At 39.5% G+C, this 14,140-nt stretch overlaps 1 protein-coding gene across 2 annotated transcripts in view; it reads right to left on the bottom strand.

Annotated features, from left to right (window-relative positions):
• The window catches only part of ITPR3 (inositol 1,4,5-trisphosphate receptor type 3), a 253,384-nt gene that overhangs the window by 221,673 nt on the left and 17,571 nt on the right, over positions 1-14,140 (bottom strand). For both annotated transcript variants that reach the window (XM_072137166.1, XM_072137167.1), the window contains exons 2-4: positions 4,642-4,712; positions 1,636-1,757; positions 1,106-1,192 (exon numbers count right to left, since the gene is read on the bottom strand). In XM_072137166.1, coding sequence (XP_071993267.1) covers positions 1,106-1,192; positions 1,636-1,757; positions 4,642-4,712 — 280 coding nt within the window. The remainder of the gene's footprint in view (positions 1-1,105; positions 1,193-1,635; positions 1,758-4,641; positions 4,713-14,140) is intronic.

Genomic DNA, 14,140 nt, shown 5'->3' with positions numbered 1-14,140 from the left:
ATATATAATGCTGTGAGGTTGCTTTTCCTAGGCTGGTACTGGAGTGTTTGGCCATATCAAAAGAATCATGAAAATCTGAGAATTATCAAAAGATTTTAGAGCAAAATGTCCTCTCCAGTGTAAGAAAACTTGGTTTGAGTCGAAATACACAGGAATGGATGAAAAAAGAAAAAAATGACCGTTTTATAATGGCCAATAATGTGCCCTGACGTCAAGACTATTGAAAATATTGGGGTGAGCTTAAATTTGCCGTTGTACAAAAGAATCCTGCAAACATCCAAGAGCATGAACAAACTGCAAAGTGGAAGAAAATACCAGCTGTGAAGTTTCAGAAGGCTATAGATGGGTAAGAGAAACATTTGGAGGCTGTTATCAATGCCAAAGGGTGTATTATTGGATTACCTTGGAACAACTAATTAAAAGGATATAACTTTGGAACATTTCCATTTATTTCTAAGGATATTGTACAGCCTATGAAAATTACGTGGCACCAATAGCGGTGAACGACACTGTAACTGTATTCATCCTTAAAGGACATCTACCACCAGGATGAAGGATTGTAAACAAAGCACACTAACAAACTGATGTGTACCCCTCTGACAGGATCCGCTCTTCTTTTTAGCTTCTTAGGACCTTGTTTTTATGAAAAAAAAGTCTTACAAAATTATGCAAATGTAACTGAGGGGCTCCAGGCTCCATAGATGTGAATGGAGCCTGGAGTTCCTCAGGGTCATTTGCATAGTTTTTAAAACCTTTATTTCTTAAAGACCAGGGCATAAGAAGCTACAAGAATAGCAGATCCTTCCAGAGTAGGTTTTGATTACAATCCTTTATCCTGGTGGTAGATGTCCTTTAAGGGTGAATACAGTTACAGTGTTGCTCACCATTATTGGCGCCTAGGTATGGGTATCTAACAGCATAGCTGCTGTTCTATAGCTAAAAATTAAACTTAATCTTTATTCAAATTGAATGCAAGTTCATTTGCACCCTCTGCTAGCTCTCCCCAATCTTGTAGCAGCACAGAGTATGTACAGGAGAAAAGCTCCTGAGAAACTTATAGAAGTATTACTAAAGGGTGAATACAACTATATGAAACAGTACTTACCTGTATTACACTGCCATACTTTACCACCTCACCATGAACCTTCTTATTCTCAGTATCATTTTGTTTTTGCTCCATTGTTGCTGCATGCTAAAAATAAGAGGACACAGATGACAATCACACAACAATAACCTCTTAACAGTCACATATTTACAGATGTAAAATATTTTGTTTTTTAAAAACATTAGCACCTCAAAGGTCAGATTTGAAGAAACATAAATGCAAATGTAAAACGAAATGGCTCCAGCTACCAAAAATCCCAACATTTGTTAACGGTAACATAACTATTGGAAAAGATCATTTAGTAATATAGAAAAATAAACAATAACATTATTCAGAGCTAAAGAACAATAACAGATAATAACAATAACAAATAAATATAGCTAAAGCATGAGGTGCCCTTCTTACGCTATAAACTAAAGAACATAAATGCCCGCAATCCTCCTTTATTAGTTGGTTAAGTCCAACAGATATAGTAAAATTTGTTAAGGTAATTGCCTCGTTTCAAGCTTACAATGCCATTTGCATGTTACCTGAAGCTTCTGTAGTAAAAGGACATCAGAGATCTTTTCCTTTTCCTGTTTGGCTTGCTTAGCCTTCCAGTATTGTTTCTGAGCAGAATATCTGTTCATAGGACAAACCTTAAACAAGCAGTCTACAGAACAGAGAGAGAAAGGGACAATATAGGGCATATTTATTAAAAGTGTCTTAAAAAATCTGTCTGTGGCTAAGAACACATTAATGGCATTGCTTAATGCAAAATTTGGTAAAAATTGGCTTAAAATCTGCAGCATAATTTTGCCGTCATGACCAAACACTATTCTGTGGTGGATTACTGGCCTTAACCTTTTTAGTTAGTGTGTTGTCAAAAGGTCTTTGCATATTTTAGTGACACACGGGGCTATTAAAGGGTTTTACCCATGAAAGTTTACCCCTAGTGATGTTTAGTAATAAAGATAATTTTTAACCCCTAACTTTATAATTTTACTAATAACTTTTTCATACTTCAGTGTACAAAGCTGGAGGTGGTGTCATTTTTGCGACTTTTAATAAGGTTTTTAATGCTACCATTTTTAGGACTGTATGACATTTTGATTAATTTTTATTGAATTTTTTATATTTTTCAATATAACCGATACTTAAAATGTTTATGATGATTATTTAGAATTATATCCGTTCTAGGGAAAGGGGGTAGGTTTGAATTTTTAGTTTGCTTTTTTTTTTTTACTATTTTTCAGACCCCTTAGGGTACCGTATATACTCCACACGGCTCCCGATCCTTGGCGCTGCTTCATGGGGGTTCCTCTTCTATCTTCTCTGTGATGCATTAGACGGCAGAGATGCGTCCATGCAATCTGCCGGCTGGCGCACAATATGATGCGGTTGTATACTACTGGGGGCTGGCAGGCTGTATACTACTGGGGGCTGGCAGGCTGTATACTACTGGGGGCTGGCAGGCTGTATACTACTGGGGGCTGGCTGGCTGTATACTACATGGGGGCTGGCTATATACTACAGTGGGATGGCTGGCTATATACTACAGGGGGCTAGCTATATACTTCAGGGGGCTTGCTGGCTATGTACTGGAGGCTGTGACCAATGCATATCCCACCCTCGGCTTATACTCGAGTCAATAGGTTTTCCCAGTTTTTGGTGGTAAAGTTAGGGGTCTCGGCTAATACTCGATTCTATACGGTACTTTAACCCTAGGTTGTCCGATTGATCCTACCATATACTGCCATACAACAGTATGGCAGTATATGGGTATTTTACACATCATGTATTACTATGTGAAAATGGTACATTATAATACATTCTGTAAAAAAGTTCATTTCTTTGTGTAACCCGAGGCTGTCATAGAAATGGATTGCCGTTCCCTGATGATGTCATGGGGAGTGACAATCTAAGCCAACATGGTGGCGCCCACGCTATTGATGGGTTTACAGATTACTGAGGATAGAGTGTCCTAAATAGGCTGCTTGTTACTTCTAGGGCAGTGATGGCAAACCTTTTAAAGACTGAGTGCCCAAACTACAATCAAACCCACTTACTAAAATACAAAGTGCTTGGACATTTAAGTAGTAACATGTTGCTATCTGTTTTGTCACAGATTTTAATTGTATTGGCGTGATGAGGACACCAGTACAGCTGAAAGAAAGAGGAGAAATTCAGATTATCATTGTAGCTTACCTCCAGGATCCCCTGAAAGGGAAGAAGTTTAGGGCCCAGAGCAGGAGCTACAATAATTATGCAGCCTTGTCTGCACCTTGTCTTGCTCCTCCTGTAGTCCCAGGCAGAAATGATGTGTAGCTTTAAAATAGCACTGAACACAGCATATCCTGGGTGGCCAAGGAGTGCAGGAGGAGGGTTTGAGTCCTGTCTGGAAACTGTGCTTTGGTATTGGCCTGGGTGCCCACCTGTGCCATAGGTTCGCCATAACTGGTCTAGGGGATCGGGGGACTGTGTTTTACAAGTTTTCTGGATAATTCATTGCTGAAATAATATCTTTGTAAAAGTGCCAGAGGCACTCAGGGGGTCTCCAAATCCACTGACTTTAATTTATGCATGCCCCTCTCCCCGCTGCAAACCTCCTCCTGCTGCCTTCGGCAGGGAACTAGGATCTGGCCAGTCAGAGGGCCGGGACGTGGAGAGAGCGGGGCGTGTTCTCTTTCCTATGTCCCTGTCCGGCAGCAGGAGGAGGCTTGCAGCGGGAGGTGTGCATAAATTAAAGTCTATGGAAGCCGAGAGGAGCTCATCGTCAGCCTGAACACCTGTGGCACTTTTACAGTGCATATTTTGGAAATAAAGAAGCCAGAAAACTTGTTAAACATGGTGCCCCCATCCCCTAGATGTAACGAGCAGCCTATTTACGATACTCTACCACCAGTAGATGTCCTTTAAGTATGTGTATGCAGTTATTATACCTACAGCCATTTAAAAGAGTTCCAGTTATAAAGGGAAACTGCAGAGCCCCCTGCCGAGTTGTATTGAACCTGATAAGACCAAGCAGCTCTGTACCCCAACTGACTCTGGGCTATCACATTTCAATTGCTTTTACTTAATACATAGCACCCTTTCAATTCTATTTTAGTGCTAATTAAGAAAGACAAACAGAAGTTGTAATAAATCAACTTTCTCCTAAAAATTGCACTAGAGCAGTAGAAAAATGTAGCAGCTGTTGCTATACAGTTAGGACATGCAGCCAGGTTAAAACCTGGAGCACAAGCCACTTTTCATGAAGATTTTTATGTAGCATTTTTCTGCAGCTGAAAATGGCTATGGGTTTGCCTATAGCAAATTATCAGAAGCTAAACTGTATAAACTACATCCTATGTCCTCCTGGTTTGGGTGCCAAAAGCAACCAATAACAGAATTCTCAGTTTCTTATTGGGATTCGTTGCTGGGATTAGTTGGAATGGGAAACAAAGACCACACATTTATAAAAAAAAAAAAAAGGAATGTATTTCAGACAAAGTTTTTGAGACATGCATGAATGAAATGCTTTGCAATGCATTTGACACAAGTCCTGTGATCCTCACCTCTAAATTTTTTGGGCGGGTTATCTAGGTCTCCTGCAGCAGGCTCCACCACACATCTGTCATCAACCAAACTGCACAATAGAGAAGAAATTAAAAAAATAAAAATCGAAAAATCGAAACAACTTATAAATAGACCCAAATTGAGCTGACCACACACATATAATACCAGTAATGTGAATGCGCCTGAAAAAGAAAAAAGAAGAAGCAACCCAAGACAGTAGTTTTACACAAGATATGCTTTTTAAGAGTTCAGTGGCAGGAACTCAGCATCACATATACTTATTTATGTCTGCTGCGAATAACCATGATCTGCCAGTAATGTCTTGTTTCATCCCTTTTATCTTCCCATAATGCTTTCTTCAAAAGCACCCAAATTTGTTAACCATTATTCACATATACTGATAGATATATAGATAATTATTTAAACTGGAATAAATACCAATAGTAAAATAAAGATATAAATACATGCTAAATATGCAAAACACTTATTTAACTTTATGGCTAAAACAGACCTGTTAGAACATGGTTTTTACATGCATTTATATAATCCATTATACATGTATGAGAACAAGTCCTCTCTCATGACCCCCTTTCATAGTTATGCATTATATATTTATATTCTTTAACAAACGTAGTTAGCGAAGTTTATTAGACACTGAGAGTCATATTTATCGCTGTGTACTCTTTTATTAACTGCAGCACTCCTTCATGCAAGCTTTGAATTGGTTCTGAGCCAATCCACAGCTAAACACACAAGCTGCATGTTCCAACCTATTTTATTAAACATTTAATCTCCACAATCTGCCCTATCAAGGTATGGCAACGTCTAACTTTACAAGCTGGTCACATAAGAATGGCAAAAAGTTCTGTAGTGTAGGTAAACTGACCATGTAGGAAATAATTTTCTATTATAACCACTGTATAGATCACTACACTCTAGAGCAGTGGTTCTCAACCTTTCTAAAACTGTGACCACGCAATACAGTTCCTCATGTTATGGTGACCCCAAACCATATACGAGAATATAACTACTATAATACTGCCCCTATGTACAAGAATATAACTACTATAATACTGCCCCTATGTACAAGAATATAACTACTATAATACTGCCCCTTGTGTACAAGAATATAACAACTATAATACTGCCCCCTATGTAGAAACATATACCAACTATAATACTGCCCCCTATGTACAAGAATATAACTACTATAATACTGCCCCCTATGTACAGGAATATAACTACTATAATACTGCCCTCTGTGTACAAGAATATAACTACTATAATACTGCCCCCTATGTACAGGAATATAACTACTATAATACTGCCCCCTATGTACAAGAATATAACTACTATAATACTGCCCCCTATGTACAAGAATATAACTACTATAAAACTGCCCCCTATGTACAAGAATGTAAATACTATAATACTGCCCCTATGTACAGGAATATAACTACTATAATACTGCCCCCTATGTACAAGAATACAACTACTATAATACTTCCCCCTATGTACAGGAATATAACTACTATAATACTGCCCCCTATGTACAAGAATATAACTACTATAATACTGCCCCCTATGTAAAAGACTATAACTACTATAATACTGTCTCCTATGTACAAGAATATAACTACTATAATACTGTCTCCTATGTACAAGAATATAACTACTATAATACTGCCCCCTATGTACAAGAATATAACTACTATAATACTGCCCCCTATGTACAAGAATATAACTACTATAATACTGCCCCCTATGTACAGGAATATAACTACTATAATACTGCCCCCTATGTACAAGAATATAACTACTATAATACTGCTCCTATGTACTGGAATATAACTACTATAATACTGACCCTTATGCACAATAATATAATTACTATAATTCTGCCCTCAGCTGTAGTGCCCCCCTGCTGCCCCCAGTTTTGCCCCCCCCTTCCTGCCCCCAGTTCTAGTTCACCCCTTCTGCCCCCAGTTTTGCCCCCCCCTCCTGCCCCCAGTTCTAGTTCACCCCTTCTGCCCCCAGTTTTGCCCCCCCCATCTGCCCCCAGTTCTAGTTCACCCCTCCTGCCCCCAGTTCTAGCCCCCCTGCTGCCCCCATCTGTAGTGCCCCCCTCCTGCCCCCAGTTCCAGCCCCCCCTGCTGCCCCCAGCTATAGTGCCCCCCTCCTGCCCCCAGTTCTAGTGCCCCCCCCTGCTGCTTGAAGTTGTAGTTTCTACTCACAGTGAGCAGAGCAGCCTGTTCCGCGGGAGTCTGTGTAGAGGAGAAGCAGGAGGGTGATGATGACATCACCACAGGTCCTCAAGCTTCCTCTGTACACAGCAGCCGGCAGGTCCTCAAGAAATGTGTGCTTATTGTACACATGTTTTACTCCGTTTTTGCCGCAAATCACGGCAAAAACTGAATAGAGTCGCAACCCCTGTGTTTTGGTCGTTGAAAACCGCTGCTCTAGAGAAACCTGCAAAACTACACAAATAATACACAATAATGACTACATACATGACTGCTACAAAAACAAGGAGTGTTCTCAAAGCACTTCATATACCCTGCATGTAAAATGGGAAGACAAGACAAATCCCCAAATGTCCGCTGAGGAAGTATGCTAAAAGCTTAATGAAAAGAGCAATAGAGTACCATACAGTTCTTTCGAAATGTGTTCAGCCACATAATCCCACCTTTAGAACCCTTACCTATGTCAAAATAGGGTTCACTAACAAATTCTGATTGCTGATTTGACACATGCACATCCAACTCTACAGTACATTAGATGCTGCTACCATAGAGAGGGTTCTGGGAATATACAGCCATAAATATCTAGATGGGATTATTTCTTTCATGAAGGGGGAGTTTTGTTTTTTATATGCCCACAGGAAAATTCACCCCTCAAAGGGAATGTGTTGCAAAAATAATAATAAAAACAAACCAAGCTCATTTGCGCCTCGATGACCAAGGCCTATTTTTCAAAACCAGTATGTGTCACATTATCAGGTTATAACTTTAGAAGGACTCAATGATAGAAATGACGTTAGCGTGTTTCTATGAGAAATTGTATCTTCAGTGTCCCTCTTTCGTGTAGGCACCTTTTATGGCCATGTTACGAATCAGTCCTTGCTCCAAGAGTCTCCGCCCTTTCTTTAGAGATAACCATGGTTAACTGAAGAGAAACAACGATTTTAAACACCACCCTCCTTTTTAAGTATCCATTGGTGTGATTCTTACTTAACCATGACAGATTGATCTCCAGCCCTGTCCTCATCAACACCCAAACCTGTGTTAATGGAGCAATCACTGAAATGATGTAAGGCAGGCCTGCAATGAAGTTGAAATGTGTTTTGGGGGAAAAAGTTCATTTAGGCAAACATTGACTTTGCAATTAATTTGTGTTAAACTGATCACTCTTTATAACATTCTGGAGTATATGCAAATGACCATTATAAAACCTGATGCATTAGACTTTGTAAAAATTAACATTTGTATCATTCTCAAAACTTAGGACCATGACTGTACTGTTTATTAATATTTATATTGGTTCTAGGGAAAGGGGGGAGTTTTTAGGTTTTTTAATACATTTTTTTTAAATGTTATTTTCATTTTCACTATTTTTCAGACCCCCTAAGGTACTATAACCCTAGGTTGTCTGATCGATCCTATAATATACTGCCATACTACAGTATAGCAGTATATGGGGATTTTCCTCCTCATTCACATTGTAATCCATGGGTTAAAACGAGATAGCATCGGGTCATGCGTCGCCATCTTTTTGAAGCTGCCGGCTTCTACGTAAAATGTCAGGAAGGGGTTAAAACCAATAAAATGTTTAAAAAACAAAATAAAACAAACATGTGTTAATGCATGTGTTATCATTGCATTAAAAAGCATGCATTTGGGAAGCACAGTGTTAATGCCTGCCTTAACATAGCGTTAAAAAACACGTGTTAATATTGTGTTGTCCCATATGTTAACATTGAGTTTATAAAATACATATGTTAACACAATGTTAACAGCTAAGTTATCAGGCAAATCTTGTCTTCTAAACTGTTCTCATGTGTTTAAAAAGGCATGCGTTACTGCCCCTTGTGAACGCATCCTGAAACCTCTCCATAAGACTACCTCTCTGAGAGGACTCCCTCCTAAAAGATAAGGTAAGCCTCGGGTAGTTATCCCTTCAACAGACAACAGACACTGCAGTCTTTTTTCACTTGATAAAGTCATAGTTCACAGTCACAGTTCACTCCGAAATGCGTTGTGTTCTTAAGATACCAAATAAAATTTTTTTTAATGTAAACCTCCTGATCGTATGAATTCCCGTGCGTGCGAATCATGACAACCCTTCCTGCAACTAACCAAATCGAATCCAGACCGGGCAACCGACCCATGTCCGAATGCAGCACCTAGAAGCTTGTATACCAGCATTAAAATACAGAAAATAAAGTTGTGCCTAATCTAGCAACTACATCTGGTGAGCCTCACTTCAATCTCCTTCTATAACCTATACTGGTTACTACAATAATACTACTCTATGAGCCCTATCTGGTCTCCCCTTGTCCGCCTTTCTATACTCCTCTGTAAAAGATTAAATAAAAAAAACTCTTTTTTTTGTCATTATACTCAATTGTAGCTGCCTCCTATCTGCAGACCACCACTTTCCTGTGCAAAGAGATCTGCTCAAATCAGTTGCACTATGTATACACTGTGATGTGTGTGCAGGATCTGATCCATTCATTCAAACTAATGGGGAGACATACACATTCCTGCTGTATTCAAACTTTCAAACACAAACAGCTCTGCTAGATACCATTCCTGGTATGTAATTGGATGACCTGAAGCATGTGATTAGTCACATGCTTATGACACCACTCCAGATCCTGGAGCTTTTTACATGCTGACAGGACTGATATTATCCTGCTACAGATAATGAGCGTGCAAGTGCTAGTAATCTGTCCCAAAAACATCCACCCTCCTCTCATCCGTCTAGCTATGGATTCCCATGGTAACCAACCAAACATAGACAGTCAGAGAGACCAGGTAATTGCTAGATTCTAGCCTGCTAGCTGACAAACGGCTACAGATAGCTAAGTGTAAATAAAGAGAAATTCTTATTTTGTCTTAGTGCAGAACTAGGCAAAAGTTTTTATACTTTACAGTTGTACTTTAAACAATATTTTGTATATATATATATATACCACTATTGGCCACAAGAGGAAGCATCATCTATTTAATTTATCAGTGCAAAGTCACTAACACAGATTTTTATAAATTAAAAAGTGCAGCAGGTATTTTTTATATACTGGAAAGTCATGGAGGCAGTTCAATTGAAAGCTCTCTGTATTTAAACTTTCAAAATGATAACTGTAAAAATTCAGGTAGTCAATCTTCTATATGTAATTTATGTATGTTTGAACCTGAGAAAAAAAGGTTATTTTCTGGCTTTGTCCTTTGTACTCTGAAGTCTGACATACTTACGAGAAATCCCAGAACAATAATATGCACTTCTAAGTTAATATGACCTGGATTCTTTTTTAGAAATAGTAACCTGAACTAATTATTATTTTCCCTATAGCGGAGATATTATAACATACCGTAACTTTCTAGATCTGCTGTTTTGCACGAAAGTAGAAGCGCCTTCATAACCATCACATATGGGACATTTAATGTAAATTGTAAATGCCAGAAAAACCACAGCTTGATTTCAGTGTGTGGCTTTAAACTACTTTGTTTTCATATTGAAGGGGTTTGCCCATGAAAGAAAGTTCATAAATTATAACACCCTAGTGATGTGTAAACAATAAAAATCCTTTTTAACCCATTACTTTACAATTTCACTCTGTGTGCGCTATATAAATAAATGAATTATCATTATTATTAATGGTGGTCAGTGTAAAATTCCAGAGTATGGGCAGGGACTCTCTAAGCAGACACTTCATGATCTGTGTACTGAAAATGTGGTTAGATTATCAGGGTACAGGTTTATCTACACTTCCATTTAGCTTCTGAACATTCTACTAGCATCTGACACAGAAAAAGAGAGACCAGAGATGATAAGATCCATAAGATGGATATCATACACAATCATGCTCTGCTAACTCAGCTTAACACTCACAGTCAGCTCTGGTACATGCCTTCTTTTCCTTGCTGCTTGCTGGCAGGAAGTGTCTGTGAGTGTGTGAGCTCATCTTGTAATGGAGAGAGAGGAGCAGGGATCACACTGCAAGGAGCAGACAGCAGAAGCAATTCATGAGAAGAATCTGTCATGCCTGACCATAAAAATCAGATGATAGAGACAGGCTGGAATTGAGTGAGGGCTGAGTGAGTAGCACTTCTGCCTTGCAGCACTGGAGTACTGGGTTCGAATCTCACCCAGGTCAACATCTGCAAAGAGTTTGTATGTTCTCTCCGTGTTTGCGTGGGTTTCCTCCGGGTACTCTGGTTTCCTCCAGGTACTCTGGTTTCCTCCCACACTCCAAAACATACTGTTAGGTTGTGAGCCCCATGGGGACAGGGACCAATTTGAAATGCTTTGTGAAGCTGCGTATCTGTGTGCGCTATATAAATAAAGAATTATTATTATTATTATTATTATTATTATCTGTGATTCAGAGAATGTGTTATTTTGCTATCCCGAGTATATTTAACTCCATAGTGACGCAGTCTGAAAAGGCTCTAGTGACCAGGCATTTTTAGTGAATTTAAGGACCATAACTTTTCTTTTGGTGTGCTACCTTAAAATTTTTTGCGGTGTTTTTTTCTGGTCAAGCAGAGCTAGTTAAAGTGCAATAAAATTAAATTTTTTTTTCATTTATATATTTATTTGGGGTTAGAAATTGAAAAAAGTATTTTTTTTAAGTTTCAAATTAACTTAAAATTAACAAGATTAACTAATCTAGGACCGCCCGCTGATTTTAGACAATGTCAATGTATTTTTATGAATATTCATTGATATTTTTGTGTGTGTGTTTTTACTTTATATGTCCCCCAAGAGGTCATAAAAGACCTCTGGGGGACACTTTCACTTTTTTTCTATTTTTACTTTATTCCTTTTCTTTTACAAGTTTCCACCTGTAGCTGGGGCATCTATAAGAACCTTAGTTACAGGGGAAACCACCATCTGTCACTGGTGGTTCTGATCAGAGCTGTACTGGGTCTAATTAGACCCAGCATCTCTGATTAATTCTTTAGACCCCGGCGGTCTATAGAGCTGGCAGGAGCAGCAGGTCTGCTCCTCAGTGCATCGCGCTACTTCAATGCGATGCTTTGATGAGCAGAGAAGGGAGAAGCTGTAATAAACCGCATCTCCCTTCCCCCTAGAGCAGTGATGGCTAACCTATGGCACTGGTGCCAGAGGTGGCACTGGTGCCAGAGGTGGCACTCAGAGCCCTTTCTGTGGGCACTCAGGTCATCACCAGAGATGACTCCAGGTATCTTCCTGCAGTCCCAGACAGCCCAGGACTTGCTGTGCACAGAGGTATTTTAAAGTGACAGCTCTACCTGGGACTATTTTCTGCTTTATTGGTGTCCTCAGGGAGCTGGTATCAATGAAAACCATGACAGAGAAGGGAGTATAAATCACAAATTAAATTTCTGTGTTGGCACTTTGCGATAAATAAGCGGGTCTTTGTTGTAGTTTGGGCACTCGGCCTCTAAAAGGTTTGCCATCACTGCAGTAACACTACAGTCAGTACTGACATCTAGGGGTTTAATAGAACCTGCCATGAAAATTAACTCACCCAAAACAAATACTTCATTTAAACTATGATTAAAAAGCATTGCCCTTATCCCTAAATGTTTCCTTTCCATGGCAACGTGAAAATGCAATGTGAAATTAATCAGTTTTTAAACTTATGAGCAACTCACCTGATGTGAGCCCATCACACTAAGTGAGTCCAATGAGACCCTGCATATTCAGTGGTTACTGCATTGCCCTACCTCCTGGTTCCTAATTGACAGGTCCCACTGCTACAGAACATGCTGCCATGCAGAGGTCGCACTAACATTTTTCCAGAAGGGTAATAATACTCCTCTCACCAACCTTTTTGGGGTGTGTTCACATGTGGTTTTATAACATGCGTTTTCAAGCGCATCATAACAGCTTAGAAGAGGAGAATTGCCTAATTACATCAATGTCAACATTGTGTTTGCAAAACACATGAGTCAATGTGATTTTAACGGATGTGTTTTGTAAATTACATGTTGACAGCCATATAATTAGGCAAATCTCCCCTTCTGAGCTGTTGTGATGCATTTGAAAACGCATGTAATAACGCCACGTATGAATGCACCAATTATAAATTTCAACCTACAGAGTGGACTATGGCTGACTGCAACCCCTTAGACCAGCCCAGGGCTGATGCTGCTGAATTTTTATTTAATTTATTCGTTTGGGGTTTGGGGACATAACTCTTTTTTATTTTTTTCCATTTTTTTTGTTTTGTTTTTTATTTACAATTGTTTTTACAGGGGCACATTTAGGAAGGAACACATAATATATGTGTTCCTTGCTTTTCTTATAACAGTGATCTAATAGTAACAGCCCATTGGATCCCTATTATCAGTGATCTGTATACAGAGATATGCAGAGAGGGTGCACATTGCATCCTCCCTACATACTTTTCACTATATAAAACGGCTGCTGTGACAGGGGACTGATAATTTTAGCCCCCTGTCACAGTACAGGACAGAGATTGGAAGGGGCAGATCAGACATGAGGCTGCATCCTGTGATGACGAGTGACATCACTGGAATACTGAATGGTCCCTGCTACCAGTCTGCACCTCAGAGAACAAATCCCGACCCCACTGGTTGCTCGGCTCCTCTAACCCTCACCTGTCTTTCAGCGCCAGGCACAGAGAACCCCCCTGGGAGAGCCTGGAGAGTCAGCCAGAAGTTCCTCCCTATTATGCTTCCAGCCACTTAGTGCTGCGTTCCTGCAAAGGATATTTTCCTCTTTTGCAAAATCGCAGTGATTTATATGCTTGGTGATTTTTTGGAGAGTAAATCAGCCACTACAAGCATTATAGACGCTTGTAGAGGCGTTATCGAAACCTCTACTGCTTTGTGGAACATTGAAAAAGACATCAGTTACATCATTGGCCACTTCATGTCATGTGAACAAGGTAATCTAAGGTCTTGTTACATTTGTAACGTCTACCCCATGTAAGTATCTCATCACATAAATTCCCAGCATGCCTCCAAGTAGGTATAGGGAGGAGAAAAAGTCAATGCATGCATCCTGTGATCATGCCATGTTACTGCCATGTGATCAAATACAAACATGGGTTAGGCATTGCAAAGTAACTTGGTTCATGCTGAGAAGAGGTATGGCACATGAAGAGGAGTAGATTGGGGCCGACTTAGCTGGACACACCCCCTCTGATGCCAGGTAATATAACGTGAAGTTGATTTATGGGGATGTAAGGGAAACAATTTTTAAGCTAAAAGTAAAGTGTCAGTTGGTTAGTAGGACTTTATGGAAACCTGTCACTAGCTGTAT

Source organism: Engystomops pustulosus, chromosome 2, assembly GCF_040894005.1.
Source record: "Engystomops pustulosus chromosome 2, aEngPut4.maternal, whole genome shotgun sequence".
Lineage (NCBI taxonomy): Eukaryota > Metazoa > Chordata > Amphibia > Anura > Leptodactylidae > Engystomops > Engystomops pustulosus.
The sequence above is the reverse complement of the archived record's forward strand: the minus strand, read 5'-3'. Positions and strand labels throughout refer to the sequence as shown.